This window comes from Ostrea edulis, chromosome 5 (assembly GCF_947568905.1).
Source record: "Ostrea edulis chromosome 5, xbOstEdul1.1, whole genome shotgun sequence".
In the NCBI taxonomy this organism is placed as follows: Eukaryota; Metazoa; Mollusca; class Bivalvia; order Ostreida; family Ostreidae; genus Ostrea; species Ostrea edulis.
This window is the reverse complement of record NC_079168.1, coordinates 12506059-12523829: the sequence shown is the minus strand read 5'-3', so window position 1 is coordinate 12523829 and position 17771 is coordinate 12506059. Positions and strand designations below refer to the sequence as shown.

Below are 17771 nucleotides of genomic sequence, written 5' to 3'. Positions count from 1 at the left end.
GGGAATATATTATTTGGAAAAAATCTTCTCAAAAACAGCTAGCAGGGCTATGATTACTCGGTAGTCATATTAATATACAAGCATTTCCAGGTAGTGCGGATTCTAGCTTAATCAAATCATTACCCCTGAGGGCCACAATAAGGGATCAAAGTTTTACATGAGTTTTTTAGGGAAACATCTTTAATAATCTTCATCTGAATAACAGCAGGGTCATGATAGTCATATTCATTTGCCAATAGCTACAGGTGTTCAAATTCAAGTTTGTTCAATTTAGGGATAGGTTGGGCCACAACAAAAACTGAAGGTTTTATATGGGAATATACAGGAAATTTATTTAAAACAAGTTCTTTCAAGAAGAGCAGGGCCACACTAAATCATATGCAAATGTTCCCAAGTTTTGTGGATTCAAGGTTTTGTATGCCCCCTTGACTATATTTAGAATGCATATTGGTTTTGTCCTGTACGTATATATTTAATTTTGCCCATAACTTTAGAATGGCAAGTGATGGGGCTTTCATATTTATGCATTCCTTATATTTTAAGGATCATTTGCTTGACACCAAACTTGTACATCCTTAGGAGTAGATGACCCCTATTGATTTTTAGGTCCTGTGGTCAAAGGCCAATGGTCAATTCTTTCTGGACATAGCAAAATTGTTCACTCAGTATCTTGAATTGTTTTGGCACTACAATCAAGTAAATGATGCACATAACCTTTTCAATTTTGCACCACAGGGGGCATACATGTTTTACAAACATTTCTTGTGTATATAGAATTTAATTCTTATGGCAAGACCTTTCATTTCAAATCAAATTCTGTGACCTTAACCTCCAGAATATTAATGTAATGTTAGTCATATATTGGTATTGAGGCATCCCCATGTTGTGTGAATTCAACTTTGGTTACGTCGTGACTCTACAATATTGGGTTAAAGAATTTTGTGGGAATAAAGATTGATTTGTTATTGGTTTTTTTAACTGAACAGCCAAGGGACTCAGGTGAGCAATGTGACCCATGGGTCTTTTGTTGATATTTCATTCAAGTTTAATTCTTCATCAGTCACAAAAACAAGGTCATATTTCCGTTGTAATGAGTTAAATTCATTCACTCCATCTTGACAAGATACCAGCCCATTATACATTCACCCCTAGCAGTAGCCAGTACAAAAGTCTATTTAACTGACCAGTACAAAAGTCTATTTAACTGATCAGTACAAAAGTCTATTTAACTGACCAGTACAAAAGTCTATTTAACTGACCAGTACATGCACAAATTTAAATTGATCCCATGGTTTCTAAGAAGTTAACAATATCCATAACAAAGACAATAGACAAACACTGGATAAATTTTGATTGGATGAGCTAAAAATGGAGAATCAACAAGCATGTATATTTCTCATATTTATTTCCCAATACAATCTACACTAAATACAAGTATCTATCAGACGACCATTCCTCCACACAGCTTCTGTTGGTAGAACAAAGATATATCTGTAACAAGTATAAATACATACCAAAACACATAAAACAATATACAGGTACCAAGGAAAGCTTCTTATTACTGACCTCTATAATTATACTGAATAGAGAACGGGTAAATTTCTAAACATTTATACACATGCATGAAATACCATGGTATCAAAGTGAATTTCCCTGTTGAAAATATCATATACTGTAACAGTATTGATAGAACACATGATACAAATATATAACATATATCAAATTAGATTTCATCAACAAAAAGAGCCACTGCCAACATTAAAAAAGAATCCAAATAAATATTCCATTTTTCTAATGATGATAATACTTCTCATTCCAAGTTAAATGGCCAATTATGATGAGAACTTCGACGAGCATAAGATATCATCCATCCCATCTAATCATACGACAATAGTTTCATAGTGAACAAGTCTTAGCTACTCGATTTCACATCAGCACAACTGCAAATTATACAGGTCATCCTGTGAATTAACTCATTGTGTGCCACTACTAAAACGATGGAGCATTTTGGCTATCAATATTTCAAAGCACTTGGACTCAAATACAAAAATATAGACAAACAACCTGCATAAGGGAAGAGAAATTCACTTTAAAAGTAACATGCACAGATTATTGTATCACTCCTCTGACACCAGATTCCCGCCAAAGTCGCGTGACCTGCAATCTAATTAAAACCAGATCTTCTCTAACCATTACACTGGAAACTCCAGTGGATCTGATTTGGAGACTCGAGTGTAACAGTTAGAGAAGATCCGATTTGGAGACTCGAGTGTAACGGTTAGAGAAGATCCGATTTGGAGACTCGAGTGTAACGGTTAGAGAAGATCCGATTTGGAGACTCGAGTGTAACGGTTAGAGAAGATTCGATTTGGAGACTCGAGTGTAACGGTTAGAGAAGATCCGATTTGGAGACTCCAGTGTAACGGTTAGAGAAGATCCGATTTGGAGACTCGAGTGTAACGGTTAGAGAAGATCCGATTTGGAGACTACAGTGTAACGGTTAGAGAAGATCTGATTTGGAGACTCCAGTGTAATGGTTAGAGAAGATCTGATTTTAATTAGATTGCATAATGTTGATGGTGGCGATAAAAACTTTTAATACCTAACCCATTTCATTTGTCATGTTCCAAGAACTTTTAACAAGTTAATTAGCACCTCTGAAATTCAGGAACAAAGACAAACAAGTATTGAATAAAAACCATGCATTATACATGAACTGTATACATGCAATCTTACATGTATTTCTTCATCAGCTTCATTTATTTCTTGAAACTATATGTCAATCTGCTTGTAACTGGCAAATGATAAACATGGCTACAGGTTTCAATGGCATCACTGACTAGACATAATAAATGTAACACCAAATTAATCCTTCTTCATCCTGATAAACATGTTCCAAAATTGCTACATTTATAATTTCAACCGCTCCCCCATTTCTTTTTTTACTCCACAGTGCTTGTACGACAGTAAAAATTGTGTATAAAAATGACTGTAGGAATCAAGAAGTCTCTGACTAGTATGCCTATAAAATACAATGTCAATGGAAGTTTCTACAAATTTAGAAGTTTATTATGCACCAATCAATCAAGATATAGATATAGAACAAAAGGAAAAGTGCAAAAAAAGAGCACTGCTGATTGGAGAGAAACAGCTGTTTATTGTGAAACATATAAAAATACAATAGAAAAAATATAAAAATACAATAACAAGTTTGGATGCCCTTGTTTACAGGCTTGCATAGTTTTATTCCTTAATCATAGTTACCTTTAAAACAGAAAAATGAGAACACACATGTACATCAGAACATCTGTTCATAGTATTTTTCTGTTTCAAAATTAATTTCTAAAAAAATCTTTATCTTTTAATCTTTCCCTGAATTATATTACATTTGTACACATGAATGTTAGAAATTATAACTGCATACTTATTTTACAAAGCATTTTGGGTGCTGATTTAATTCAGCAAGCTAATTTTAAAATTACCTTTAATAAGAGAAGCAAAATATCTTTACTTTAAATAAACAACCTTGTTTAGGACACACCCAATCATCCTGAGGTAAAAATTTGCACAACCAGCTTAGATGATTAAATCAGATGTACTCATTGACTTGAATCATACAGCCTTTTATAAATGTCGCATTAAGTGCATAAATCAACTTGAAAACAGAACAGATGTGTTTGTTACATGTAGATTTCTCTGTTTTTAAAAGAAATGATGAGAAAATTCTAAACAGTGCCTTAATATTGATTGTTCTCACATACACACCTGTATTTACCAACTGTATTGCTCCACAACAGAATATGGGGAAATGATATTGTGAACTGAGGTAAACAAAAAGAAAAGGCCTCTTGCTAAACACAATACATGTTAATAATATTTGAGGGTTTATTCCTTCTTTTGGATTCCATACACCGACTCGTGTTTCTCCACTATGGCCTCTACGATAGATGGGTCAAATAGAGTTGATGTGTCTCCAAGCTCGTCAGGTTTGTCTGCTGCGATCTTTCTCAGAATTCTTCTCATGATTTTACCAGATCTTGTTTTAGGGAGCCCAGGGGTAAACTGGAAGTGAAGTTGACTACAACTGAGTAAAATGCCTCAATATGATTGTAGGGATAAACATCCTCATCTCAAAAATATTGTGCCTGCATATATATATATATATATCTTTTTCATACAAAGTTCCTAATCACCTAGACTGTATATTTTAGATTAACAGCATGAGAAACATTGAAAACTATACCCTAGCTCTTTAAAGCCATTTAATTTGTCATTTATAAAACATATATATGCACATGTTTACATTCTTTTCTTGGAAAATAAGTGACTCCTTTAGACTCAATAACTAGATCTTCACTATAATCAAATTTGTTCAAAATAAGTTTTACTGTATACTTATAACAATACCAGAACTTTATCAGGCTGGGCAAATGAGGAGATTCTTGTCTTCACCATGGCCCGCATTTCCTCTGCTAACTTGTCTAAACCCGCGTGAGATTCACCCTTAAGAACCACAAATGCATAAATTCCTGTAAAGAGAGATCTTCTGTATTTGAATATGGAATTTCTCTCACGAGTGGAGACCGGGAGTGGTACAGAATTTGTGAGTGAAGCATGGGTAATAATTAATATTTGTATATTTCATCTACAAGTGATAATCAGTTTGCCTAGGAAGTTTGATGACTATTCAGCAAAGATTCTTGAAATTAGGTCGGAAAACAACTAGAGATAGTTTTTATGAAAAACAAATGTCTCCCTAGCTCCCCAAATTGGAAGTGCTCCACTGTAACCTCCTCCCTTTAATGTACTGCATGGTATGGAGGAGAGAGCATGAGCTGGAACATAGACATTATAAACTCCGATAAGCCACATAAGAGAAGTGTTCACAAACTATTTTACACCCTTCAGATCCACTATAACTTTAAGGATAACAATTGGATCCTCCTGTCACTACAATATGCACTCTACAAATGGCAATGAAGCATTGTACAAAGTTTCTCAAGTCTATCTGATAGCCATATAGGAGGATAAGCATTCACAAGATTTTGTGACAGACAGACGGACAGACAGAAAGTACAAAAACAATATGTCTCCCCCTGAAAGAGGGGAGACATATTTACTATATGCATAAAAAAAAGCCTGTGACTATTGGTATATATATTAGGACCCATACAATGGATGGCATATCGTCTAAATGTAACCTGAAATCTGCTGACAATCTGTATAGCTTTGGTAACCTAGTGTCATGCCGATCATTTACTTGAACTTAATTTTCAACCTCCTTACATGTACTGTACATCAGTTGGTTTAATCAATGTACATAACTTTATCCCATGGCCCAAATTTGAAAGTCTGAGGACTATAGTTATATTGTGACATTAGGCTAGCTACATTTGTGGTTCATGAAATATGTGCTTGTTACTTTAAAAATTGCTATTATCTCCCTTGTACTGTTTACCTTCTCCTTTCACATCATGTGGGTATCCCACGACAGCAGATTCTGCAATATCCTCTTGATCATCCTTTATTGAGAAATGGAAATAAAACAAAATAATCATCATTTCTTTGAGAAGTCTTGAAGTAAGAGTTAAGAAAAGAAGGAAATTTCTATCAGCATTGTATCTTTAGAAGATCTATGGAGCACTGTAGACTTGGAAAATTCTGCGATATTAAAGTACAATAACCCACAAATTACGCACCAGTACATCTTCGATTTCCGCAGTGCCCAGTCTGTGCCCGCTAACATTAAGAACATCATCCATTCGTCCTGTGATCTGGTAGTGCCCGTCCTCTGTTCTTCTAGCTCCATCCCCACTAAAGTAGTACCCTGTAGGGATTCAAGATATGGTTAAAAAGACCAAGTTCTCTGACAGAATGAAGTACTACCCTGCAGGGATTCAAGACATGGTTAAATTCTGAACCCACCTGGGTAAGGATTGTAGTAAGTGTTGAGAAATCGTTCATGGTCTCCGTAAATTGTGCGAGCCATTCCTGGCCAAACAGACTTGATGCACAGAGCTCCCTTTCCAGGATTTTCTGTTACCTCCTTGCCCTGAGTACATTCATATACAGTTAGAATATTTCCTAAGTTTATGGTCTGAAATATTTGATGTAGCAAACAGAGAAATAAAATACAAGATTTCGCTATGCAGATAGAAGCAACACACATACTCGGGTATAATTAATTTGCAGAAATTAAGTTTTTACATTATAAAATACTGAAGTAAAGCCTTTTGGATAATTAAAAGCACACATGTATCATTTTACTTATTGTAAGAAAATAGCTTTCAAATGCAAATAATGAAATAGATCATACACTCTGGTCAACCAAGGCGGGGGCGATTCCATAGAAAGGCCTCATAGGCATGGCAGCATAGATAGGGGCGCCCTCCTCCGAGGGGCGGGGCGTGATACAGATTCCTCCTGTCTCCGTCTGCCACCATGTGTCCACCACATCACACTTTCCACCACCCACTAAATCCCTGTACCACTCAAACGCTTCATGGTTCAATGGCTCACCCACTATAAAAATGAACCACTGATACAGCGCTCAGAGCACGCACAACTATCCAGTGTAAAGATTTATATCTTTGCAGAATGACGAATTCACAACATCACATTACACACAAACATTTTGGAACTACCAAGAACCACAGAATAAATTTCACCCCCCCCCCCCCCCCCAAATTATGATTTTCTATTTCATTTCAGCATTGAAAATGCACAACAAACCTGCTGTCTTTGTTTCAGAAACAGTGTAACCATAAAGGGAGACAACTAGCACTGATTCCGATACAAATACACATGTAATAGAACAGCAGGATTTAACTGCCCTTACCACATCCTAGCTTTCTCAGTGTAGACCTGTCATACTTAGTGACAAAGCTGTCCCCCTCCTTAAGCAGCATACGGAGAGATGTGGGAGCCAGGTACATGTGCTGTAGCTTCAGTCTCTCTGTCATCTCCCAGTATCTACCTGTAATTAGTCAAACAGGTGTAATTTCCCAGTGTCTATACCTATAAATCAATCACAAGAATAATCTACTAGTATTTACCTGTAATCAATCACACAAATGTAATCTTCCAGTATCTACCTGTTATCAGTCAAACAGGTGCAATTTACCTGTATCTAATCAGTCTCACAGGTGTAATGTTTCCGTACCTATAAACAGTTACAAGTGTATCTACTGTAATCAGTCACACTGTAAAATTTTCCACTATCTACCTGTAAATGCTGTAATACATGTCAACCACAGGTGTAATCTTCCAGTATCTACCTTTAATCAGTCAGACTAGCATAATTTTCCAGTATCTACCTGTAATCAGTCACATTGGTATAATTGACTAGAATCTACCTGTAATCAGTCATATTAGTATAATTGACTAGAGTCTACCTGTAATCAGTCATACTTGTATAATTGACTAGAATCTACCTGTAATCAGTCATATTGGTATAATTGACTAGAATCTACCTGTAATCAGTCATATTGGTATAATTGACTAAAATCTACCTGTAATCAGTCATACTGGTATAATTGACTAGAATCTACCTGTTATAAGTCACACATAGTGTTTAGATGCCAAACAGCTGCCTGTCTCTATTTGCAATCATACCTCACTGTGTTTAACAGTCAACAACTCATCCTTCATCTTCTAGAGAGTAACAACCCTTAGTCTTCAATTCTAAATTAGGATGTTTCTGCATTATAACACCCCCCACCCACCCACCACCCAATAATGATACAGAAAGTGAGAACTTTTCATTTATCTTGAGGAAGGGACAGGTTGTCCTGAAAATTGAGAATTTAATTTTCCGTGTCATAGGTCAAGTAGTGAATTTTAGTGATTACAATATATACACATGCATAAATTACAATGAAATACTGATGAACAAAAATTCCCATGTATAAGATATCATTCATGTATACCAGTACTTAAAAACTCTTTTAAGATAAGTGTTTATATACCTGCATCTGGGTAAATGGGAGTGCTTTCAAATAATACTGTGGTTGCCCCGTTGACGAGTGGTCCATACACCACATAAGTATGTCCAGTGATCCAACCAATGTCTGCCACACACCCAAATCTCTCCCCAACTCTGTAGTCAAATACGTGCTGTCAAATCACACACAAAATCATTGGCTAAAAGTTAAAACAAGCTGTGTTTGTGAAGCACTGATGCCCCCTTATGTCCAAACTCCAAGGTCAAATATTTTGGTATGAAAAGAAAGGCCATGGCATGAGGAATGCACATATGAAATATGACAGCCCTATCACCATCCATTCAAAAGTCATGGCCAGGTTAAAGTTTTTGTGGACAAACAGACAGACCAAAAACTTAAAACTACATGCCCCTGAATCTCTGATTACGGGGGCATAAAACCTCTATGTATGGAGAATTCTTTAACATTTCTGGTTCTAAAACAAATTACAATGTTAATAAAGATGTACAAATCTTGTTTAGACGGATGTCCACAAGGTCGACAGTTAAGTTAGGTACCAAAATCATCCTTCAAAACATTGAATACCACATATATACACATGCATCAAAACAAACTGAATTCTGGGATGAATAGCATCACAATAACATGATATTTACTTTCTGAGTCATCAAAGCATACAGCAGATATCCGGCAGTGGAGTGGGCGATGCCTTTAGGTTTTCCTGTAGACCCCGAGGTGTACAGCATGAACAAGTAATCCTCGCTTTCCACTAGCTCTGGTTCACAGACATCAGAAGCCTTGGCCATTTCCTTGTAAGAGAAGCAATTCACATATCTATAAAGCTGGCATTTTTTACTGATACATCCCTATTCCAGACAACAGAAGTACAATCCTTTTTTCAGATCACAGAAAACATAATCATGCAGTTTTCAAAAGGTCAATTTGAAAAATTACAATGCTTTTTGTCTTGCATTCCCTCAAACATTCTGAATTTCTTTGTATATACAGGTGATTCTCAAAAAAAGTTTGCATTTTCTCAAGTCTTGAAATCGAAACTTCAATCAACCATGCAGTTTTAATTTATACACTAACCAAATATAATTGTGTTTAAAGGGTTTGACGGAGGTAAAATTTCTAATCAAATTTTCCCATGAAATATGTTTAAAAAAGTAAAAAATTTGTTTCATTGAAATATGAATAAAGAAACTAAATATTTTCATTTCTGTTTATTTCTATCATAATTATACTTCTTTTATGTTTCTTTGATTAACATGTCTTGAATCTCATAATATATCATCAAACTTTCAAAATTTGATTATATGACTTGATAATTGCAGTAAATGATTTAATAACAGAACAATTGATTTCCAGATTGACCAAATCGAAGTGTCCTACCTAACTACCAGTCCATCAAAGTGATTTTTTATAACAATGGCCTTCTCTCAGGTAATGTCCATCAAGAGCAATCAACAGCTTGTGCAAACAACTAGCACTTACAGAAATCAAAAGTAAACTCCTGAGGATCATATATAACAGACTCATATATTAGCCAAGAGCTAAAGAATTCCAGAAAACAAGAGTAAATTGCTGCTTTATAATGGAGGGAAAATAAGGACTGGGAGATTATTTTGAAAGATCAAGGACTTTAACAGAACAAAGTTCAAGACATTGAGAATCTCTTGTATGTGTGAAAGGATGCATGTGGGTCTGAAAAATATATTTGCCATGGACAATTTACGGAACATTCAAAATAACAGAATCTAATCTCTGATAACAGTTCAATGAGTTGTATAAATCGAGTGTCAAAATGTAATTCTGGATTACAAAACACTGTGGGCTATAAAACATTCAGAAAAGACAAGTTACACTGCATTTACACATACTTGTAAATTTTCACAAGAAGATTACCATCTTAAGAATCTATATATTCAGCCTGTAGATTCAGCATCAAGATGATTCTCATGATTTTACATTCTGTAGATTTCTAAATATACACAAGGAATCTATTATCACGTAATTTCGTGAAAGGAATCACTCGAGAAATAAGATAACTCGCTTATAATTTTCTGGTGCTGAAATACATATAAGTACTCTTGATTAACAGACAAAATGTGAATTCATGTTCACGTGATTTGACGAACATGCGTGTCAGTTCATCATATTAAGTGCTCGCATGAAATAAGGAACCTACAGTACATAATCTGATGATGAGCAATCTTTACGATACAGTGAAACCTGTCTAATCTGACATGCTCTGTAAGATAAATTTTGTGTTGGATTAAACAGGGCGTAAGATTAAACATTGTAAAGAACAAGGAAAAATAAGATCATAGAGAACAGGGAAAATAAGATCATAGAGAACAGGGACTAATTTCACAGTGAAATGGAGTACACAGGTTTTGGTTAAGACAAGTTTAACTGTACTTACATCATCCAAAGAGAAGTCGTTCTTTCCCAGAGATCCGGTTCCCGTCCGCCGATACACAAAGACTCGCTTGACACAGGAGCACTTTGATACTGCCTCATCCACTGTTTTCTTCAGTGGGATTGTTCTACCTCCCCTAACACCCTCATCAGCCGTAATGACTGTTTCCGCATCCGCTAAAATATAAAAACAATCAAAGTCAGAAACTGGAGACACCTTGAGGTTAAAATTACGGAAGATTCTCATGAGTGGATACCATGCGATATTCAACAGGGTCTGCATCCAAAAGTATAAACTTGAATCTCCAACACATCATGAGAATGCAGTGTGAATTTTATTTGGTTGATTGGTTTCGACCTTGGGGTGGTCATCATAAAAACAATGATGAATGAGTGATAAGTACAGAAGCACTAGACTATACATACAGTGCAATGAGCTATATTATATTTCCCAGCTGTTGGTGGCTTCCTGTACAGGATTACGTTAAACTAACCGTCAATGATTCTGCCTGCCAACGCCTCAGCACTAAATCCCGCAAACACAACACTGTGAACGGCTCCAATCCTGGCACATGCCAACATACAAGCAATGGCTACTGGGGAAGTTGGCAGATAGATGGCGACTCTGTCTCCTTTCTTCACCCCATGGTTCTTCAGCATGTTGGCAGTTCTATTAACCATTTGTGACAGCTGCCTGTGACATAATAAATAAATTGATAAAAACATATATGCATTTATATTAACTATGACAAGTAGACAAATGTTACTCTTCGTGATGTATCCCGGCTTTTGGACGTGTAGTTTTCAGATTGTAAACACTATGGACCAGGCAGAGTTGTGGAAAACTGCCGGTCATGCCGGCAAAACTGATTAAAAATGCTTGCGACCGGTATAAACGCCATTGATGTCGGTCCACATGACCGGCCTGGGTTTTTTGTTTTTGGTTTTGGTTTTGTTTCCTGTAAGAATCGGTGCATTTTTCAGCGCAATTATCTTGTAAAACTAAAATGCGATTGCGTAATACTGTTTTCCTTAAACGAGATTGAGGCTGATGTAAAGCGAAACAAGCAAATTTACAGTTGGAGCGAAACCAGGTAAAATACGTAAACTAACAGTAACAGATGAAGACACGGTTAAATACGAAAGATCTCGACAAAGAGAATTCAAACACAATTGGACAGAGGGGCGGGAATGGTTGAAATTCGATGGTGTTAAAATGACATGCAGTATTTGCATTGACAGACTGCCGGCTGCGTAACAAATAACCGCTTACAAAATTTTATCGTCGCCTCATTAAACTACAGGTACTCTTCTATAACAGATCATGAAAATTCTGTTCTTAACCGAGGAGCTGTGGAGATTTCACAAGCATAGAAATGGAGACTGAGTAAATGTAATTATGAAGTATAACGATGTTTAATAAAGGAAATAAATGTTGTGTACTTTTTGGTGTTTTTTTATTTTTATTTTGTGACTTTAGATTTCGGACTGGCTTAAATTACTTCGGACTGGCTTATGTTGCCTTCTTGTCAGTCCGAATGACTGGCTATCTAAAAATGTTTTCCACAACTCTGACCAGGTTTGAAATACCCCCATCAATATCTTCCCATGCTAAAGATACCAACCCACGATTCTCCCGTTTTTACTCTCTATATAAAAGACAGGTCTATGGTACTCGGTGTAATCTGAATGTGATGTACGTATCACACAGGGACTCTAGCCTGAAACCCTGAACTTTAAATAACTTAGCTATCCATGTAACCTGTTTGTCTGACAGTCTTAATAGCAAACTTGTTCTAAATGTAATTGAATTGGTGAACCATGGATATCTGCCTGGATACCTCAGTGCAGAGGGCCTGGTTTGATTTCTACTAACAATATAATCATTCATGTGACATTCTTTGTGTACACGTTTAATATAAAATTTATATAATCCAAATTTTCACTTCTAAAAAAATTACATGTATTCATATCTTTATGTATATATATAATTACCCATTTCAATGATCTAATTAGAATTAGACTTGTATATTCTGCTCCTCTTTGATTCACTTGTATTGAGGTGAATCGTAAAGAAGCAGAATATACAAGTCTGATTTTAATTAGACAGCTGATTTCAACTATTCTTCTTCCTTGATAAATTACGGGATTTTCATTCTGTACACATACCTGTAAGAAACATGCTCTTCCGTGCCTGGTTCATCCTTTTCCCAAATCAAAGCAGTGGAATCTCCCAGTGCATCAAGATGTCGATCAACACAATTTACTGAAAATGTAAATTTATAGGTTTAACAAATATTCTGCAAGCATATAAAAACAGTCCAAAATCTAGTCATATGCGTAATATTCTGCATGAAGAATCATACGTCAATAGTTTATGTACAAGAATAACCAGGCCCCATAAAAGCCATGCATATATGACAGTCAAATTCCATTGTGTCACAAGTAGTAAAAAACGGAGTATTTGCATTTATTTTCTAAATCAAAGGGCCATAACTGAGCAAAAAAATCAATGGACCTAAACAAAATTTGAACTGGATCAGCAACTTGCCATGGTAAAGTAATGTACCAAATATCAAATGAATGTCTGCAAGCATGATGAAGAAAAGAGTGGAAAACTGAATATTTGCATTAATTTTCCAAGTCCAAGGGTCATAGGGGGTAACTCAGCAGGGAAAAAAGCAATGGACCGGAACAAATATAGAACTTAATTGATCTGTAACTTGTCATGGTAAAGCAATGTACCATATATCAAATGAATATCTGCAAAAATGACAAAAAAGTCCGGAAAACTGATTCGCCTGACTAACAGATGGACAGAGTGCAAACCTTAAGTCTCCTTCGGCTTCACCAGTAGGGTTCTATTTAATTAACTGATGCAATTCATTTCATTTTCAAAATCCTTTACCAGTTGTTTCTTAAAATGTATTAATTGGTTATACTCTTAATCTAAGTTTTGCATACCCGAGTACAAAGTCCAACCAGATAAGCATGAGGAAGTAGAACCAAGTGGGAAGATTTAGAGCAGGTTCAGATTTAGAGCATGTTAAGATTTAGAGCATGTTTAGATATAAAGCATGTTCAGATTTAGAGCATATGTTCATCCTCTGACAACTCGGCTATCTTTCTGACACTCTGACACACAGAAATGTTCAAATCTAAACTGCTAGCATACTGGCATGTGAAATTTGCTACTCCTTTCATTTTGTTTCTTACCGTATATACTCGCCTATAAGTCGGATTTTAGGGAGCTAAAAATTGGTCCAAAACTCTATATCAGACTTATAGGCGAGTCCTAAGAAGATTAGCATTTTTCTGGACAGCGTAATGTATACCGTAGTATTTTTGAACAACTTTGTACTTTGACAATTATCATGATTAACATTGACTGGACATATTATATTCTTCATGTATTCTAGGATTTTATGCATAAAGTATATTTTAATGATTTTATTTGAATCTTAAGTGTATATTATTCATATAACTATATATATAACAAAATATACAAAAGACTTATAGGCGAACCGACCTAAAGGCGAGTATAGATAAGATAAGATAAGTTTATTCCAATTTTGGGCCCAGAGGGCACAACAGTAAGACAGTTTATAAAGAAGGAAATTCAAAAAAGAAAGAAAGTCTACAACATTAACTACAGGTTACATAGACTGCAAACTGCATGTGGATGCAGCATGTTGGGGAAACAGTATATACGGTACAAGCAATGAAGTGTTGTATCAGACTGAGTCGTAAATTCTTTATATTTAATCAATTGTTAAAGTGAACTTTATCTGTAGCAGTCAATTATACATGATTGTATATATCAACAGGGAACACATATCTCTGACAAAAAACACATATAGATCTACAAATGGATTAAATACATGTATGTATCACACAGTTATATACATTTAATTCAATGTTTCATTCATTTAAGGAGGATTGTAAACAGCCCTAGGGCTAGGAATATGCATGCTCCCCTCAACAAAACAAAATAAAAAACCCAAAGCATTCAATACAATTAATATACATATCACAATGACAACTGAAATATGGGAAATCTCGTGAATGTCATATACATACTCTAATATGAATTGTACTGTTGTGTGTTATTAATCATAACATGACTCAGGACAAAGTTCACACAAACTTGAGAGTACATCTGCCCAATTACTAGTGAAAAATCTTGTGACTTAAAATGAGTGTGACCATTTTTAAACTAAGCCTGATATCATTACAAGCTTGCACGGTGGCTTTTATAAATCATGGTACACTTCATTCCTAATAACAAGTTAGAATAATGTAACCTGGTAACTTCATGCATTAAAAATACATTACATTTACTGAAAATCTATCATGAGACATTATGTCATGCAGCATCCCTTTATATCATATAGATGATGACAAATATTGCACTTATATTCAAATTGAATTTATCAATTTTGCTGATCCTTAAGGAGGTATGCTGCACCAGAGAAATTTTATATGGATGAAAAGTGGAGGATATGCACAACAATATTTTGAAATTGAAAACTTTCAAAATTTAGTCAAAAAATGCAGTTTTAGTACAAAGCAATCCGCAAAAAATTTAAAATCCCTGTTGGACTCAAACCCGTGATCTACAGTTCAGTAGTCGACGTGCTAACCTACAGAGCTACTCAGCTAGGCAATGAAATTTTAAATGAATAGGCAAATATTGCTGATATTAATATTTTCATCCATGTTTTAAAAGTAGAGTACCTCCTAAGTTTAAAATCATTAAATTAAATGCTTTTAATCATATGGTACTACCGCATCCAGCTCCCCCAAAATATCACAATTTTATCACTATATGAGAAATTGTTCAAGCCCTAATTCATTCCTATGCGAGTTTGATCAAGACATCTGTGGTGGGTTCGACTGCCAGTGGCCAGATAGCTCAGTTGGTAGAGATTCCGGGGGCCAGGTTTGAATCCTGGTCTGGTCCATTGCATTTTCTCCCTTCCTATTACATTTGGTGCTGATGACCAAACAAACTCTGGAACTGACAGGTGAAAATGCCTGTCAGGGGATAAAGGTTCTTAAAGACCCAACTTTAAGTTAACGCCCCCAAATTTTACCTGTGGGGTGATCAATGATAAGCCTCTGGTCAATCAAACTTTTAACAATAGAGCTTAGGTTGATTGATGTTTGCAGAGACTGTGTTCTACAGCTACCTGAGAAAGATGTTTTGATAACAATCACAGCTAATGATGACCTGCAGTCTTTAGATCTAATATGGCATGGCAATAGTGTTGCATAGGTATGACAATAATTACTCATTTAGTCAATGATTGAGAGTAAGGGAGAGAGAAGGGGGGGGGGGGGGGGGTAGCTATGTGTCAGCTACTGTTTGGGATACCATCATTACACAAACATTAAGTCCACAAAAACCCTAAAGAGAGGAGGGGGGTGGGGGTGTAGACTTTGTGTCAGCTTCTGTTTGAGATACCACCATTACACAAACACTACAGCCACAGAAACCCTACAGACGGCCCATATTGAGGGGTATCTTGATCATTCTTCATTTGGTTGTACATGTACACAGATCTACTTGGATTTATTCATTCTCTCGAAACATGGATATTTTACCTACTACACCCACGACACCGCGAACTCCCTGGACACCAGGAAGTGCCCGTAAACGCCGGGTAATATTATATTTAGGAAATTATTCATATACGATATATAACAGTTTAATTAGAAATTAAGTTTTAAAAAGCACGGGTTTAGAAATGGGCTAAACCTGTTATCTGCAATACATAAATATGACCAAGTTTGAAGGTTTAATGGGAAATAGAAATGCGGTATGCATGTAGGTAGAAATTCTAAAAAAAAAAAAATTGCACAAATCAAGGCACTAAGCATAATTTTTGATAACCTGAGAAGTTTCCTGTGTATATCATAAAAACATACACTACAGCCAATCTCTTGGCCAGGTAAATTCCAGGTAAATAACATTGACCATGGATAAGCTCTGCTCACATTCAGTGATCCGTGGAGAAACCATATGGTGTTTTTTTTGGGGGTCTTTAAGGTTGATGTGCAGACATTTAAGGAGGGAGGAATGTGGTGGTCAGACAGGTTCAATTGCCGGTGGCCAGATAGCTCAGTTGGTAGGGCATTTAACTAGAGATTCAAAAGGGGGGGGGGGGGGGGCTGGGTTTGAATCCCAGTCTGGACTGTTACATTTTCTCCCTTCCTGCTACACATCAATCAAACTTGTTTCCTGTTGACCACGAGAGACCCATTATTTCATTATAGGTCAACATAACAATAATTAACATGAATAATTAACTTAAATTAAGTGTGCATTCTCTTTTTCACATAAAAAGTTAATAAGTACACATTGTCCTTTCTCATTTTGTTTATGTATCCTATGTTGTTTGGATCTGAGTGAGTTTGTGTCGAATAAATCTGTGACCTGTAAATCTGAGATTTTAATAATTGTCATTGATTTTAGCATGTATAGTGGTCAGCCGGGTTTGATCGCCAGTGGCTATATAGCTTGGTTGGTAGAGCACCTGACTAGAGATTCAGGGGGCACAGGTTTGAATCCTGGTCTTCTTCATTGCATTTTCTCCCTTCCTGTTACATCTGGTGCCGTTTACCAACCCTGGATTTGCAGACCTGTGAATTAGCCCGATCAGGGGTAAACAATCTGGGTCGTGTCTTCCAGTTTGAAGACATTTAAGGAAGGAAGAATGTAGTGGACAGCCAGGTTCGAACGCCAGAGGTAGAGCACCTAAATAAAGATTCAGAGCGCCCGAGTTCGAATTCCGGTCTGGTCCGTTGCATTTTCTCCATTCCTGAACATTACAACTATACTTGTATAAAATTTAAATAATTACCTGATGCATTCATCTGACCTCCCAAAAACCATTGTATATGCCCCTTACTAATGTCACAGTCTTTGGTGATATCAAAGTCCTTTGCCCATTGCAACCGAGATCGTGCAAGCATGCTCCAAAACTTATCAGGATTTTCCAAGCTGAACTTATAAATTTGGTCATGGTTTTGCAGTTTTGGGTCGTTCTGAAATTCCGGGAAACTTGTTGTCAGTTGTCGATGTTGAAACAAGCGAGTGCATGCTGTTACTTTCGTGTAGTCTTTTACACTGTGCAAACCTAAGAAGCATTTGCCAAACAGGAATCTAGAATTCACACTGCAGGCCATGGTGAATTAATCTTGGCTATCGCCAGCCTTGACAGCTAACGTCACGTGACTATGCCCACCGTGTTGAAGCTCTTACCATTTATCTAAAAGCAGCGAATTTCTATACTAAAGAAAATACATTTACAAAAACCTTGTAGAATAATCATTGCCGTAACAACAATTCAAAATAAAAGTTATATAAAATTCAGTCCAAGCTAAAGTGAAAGTACATCA

General features: G+C 36.1%; 1 protein-coding gene across 1 annotated transcript; it reads right to left on the bottom strand.

Annotated features, from left to right (window-relative positions):
• Positions 1–1388: 1388 nt before the first annotated feature.
• Positions 1389–17767, bottom strand: LOC125650307 (acetyl-coenzyme A synthetase 2-like, mitochondrial). Its single transcript, XM_048878485.2, has 13 exons — positions 17234–17767; positions 12537–12633; positions 10862–11061; positions 10372–10544; positions 8600–8752; positions 7968–8115; positions 6839–6976; positions 6317–6522; positions 5926–6052; positions 5700–5827; positions 5459–5522; positions 4408–4529; positions 1389–4062 (listed from the first exon to the last, which is right to left on the bottom strand). The coding sequence occupies exons 1-13, from the start codon at positions 17556–17558 to the stop codon at positions 3886–3888; spliced, it is 2058 nt and encodes a 685-aa protein (XP_048734442.2). The 5' UTR covers positions 17559–17767; the 3' UTR covers positions 1389–3885.
• Between the last annotated feature and the right edge of the window lie 4 nt (positions 17768–17771).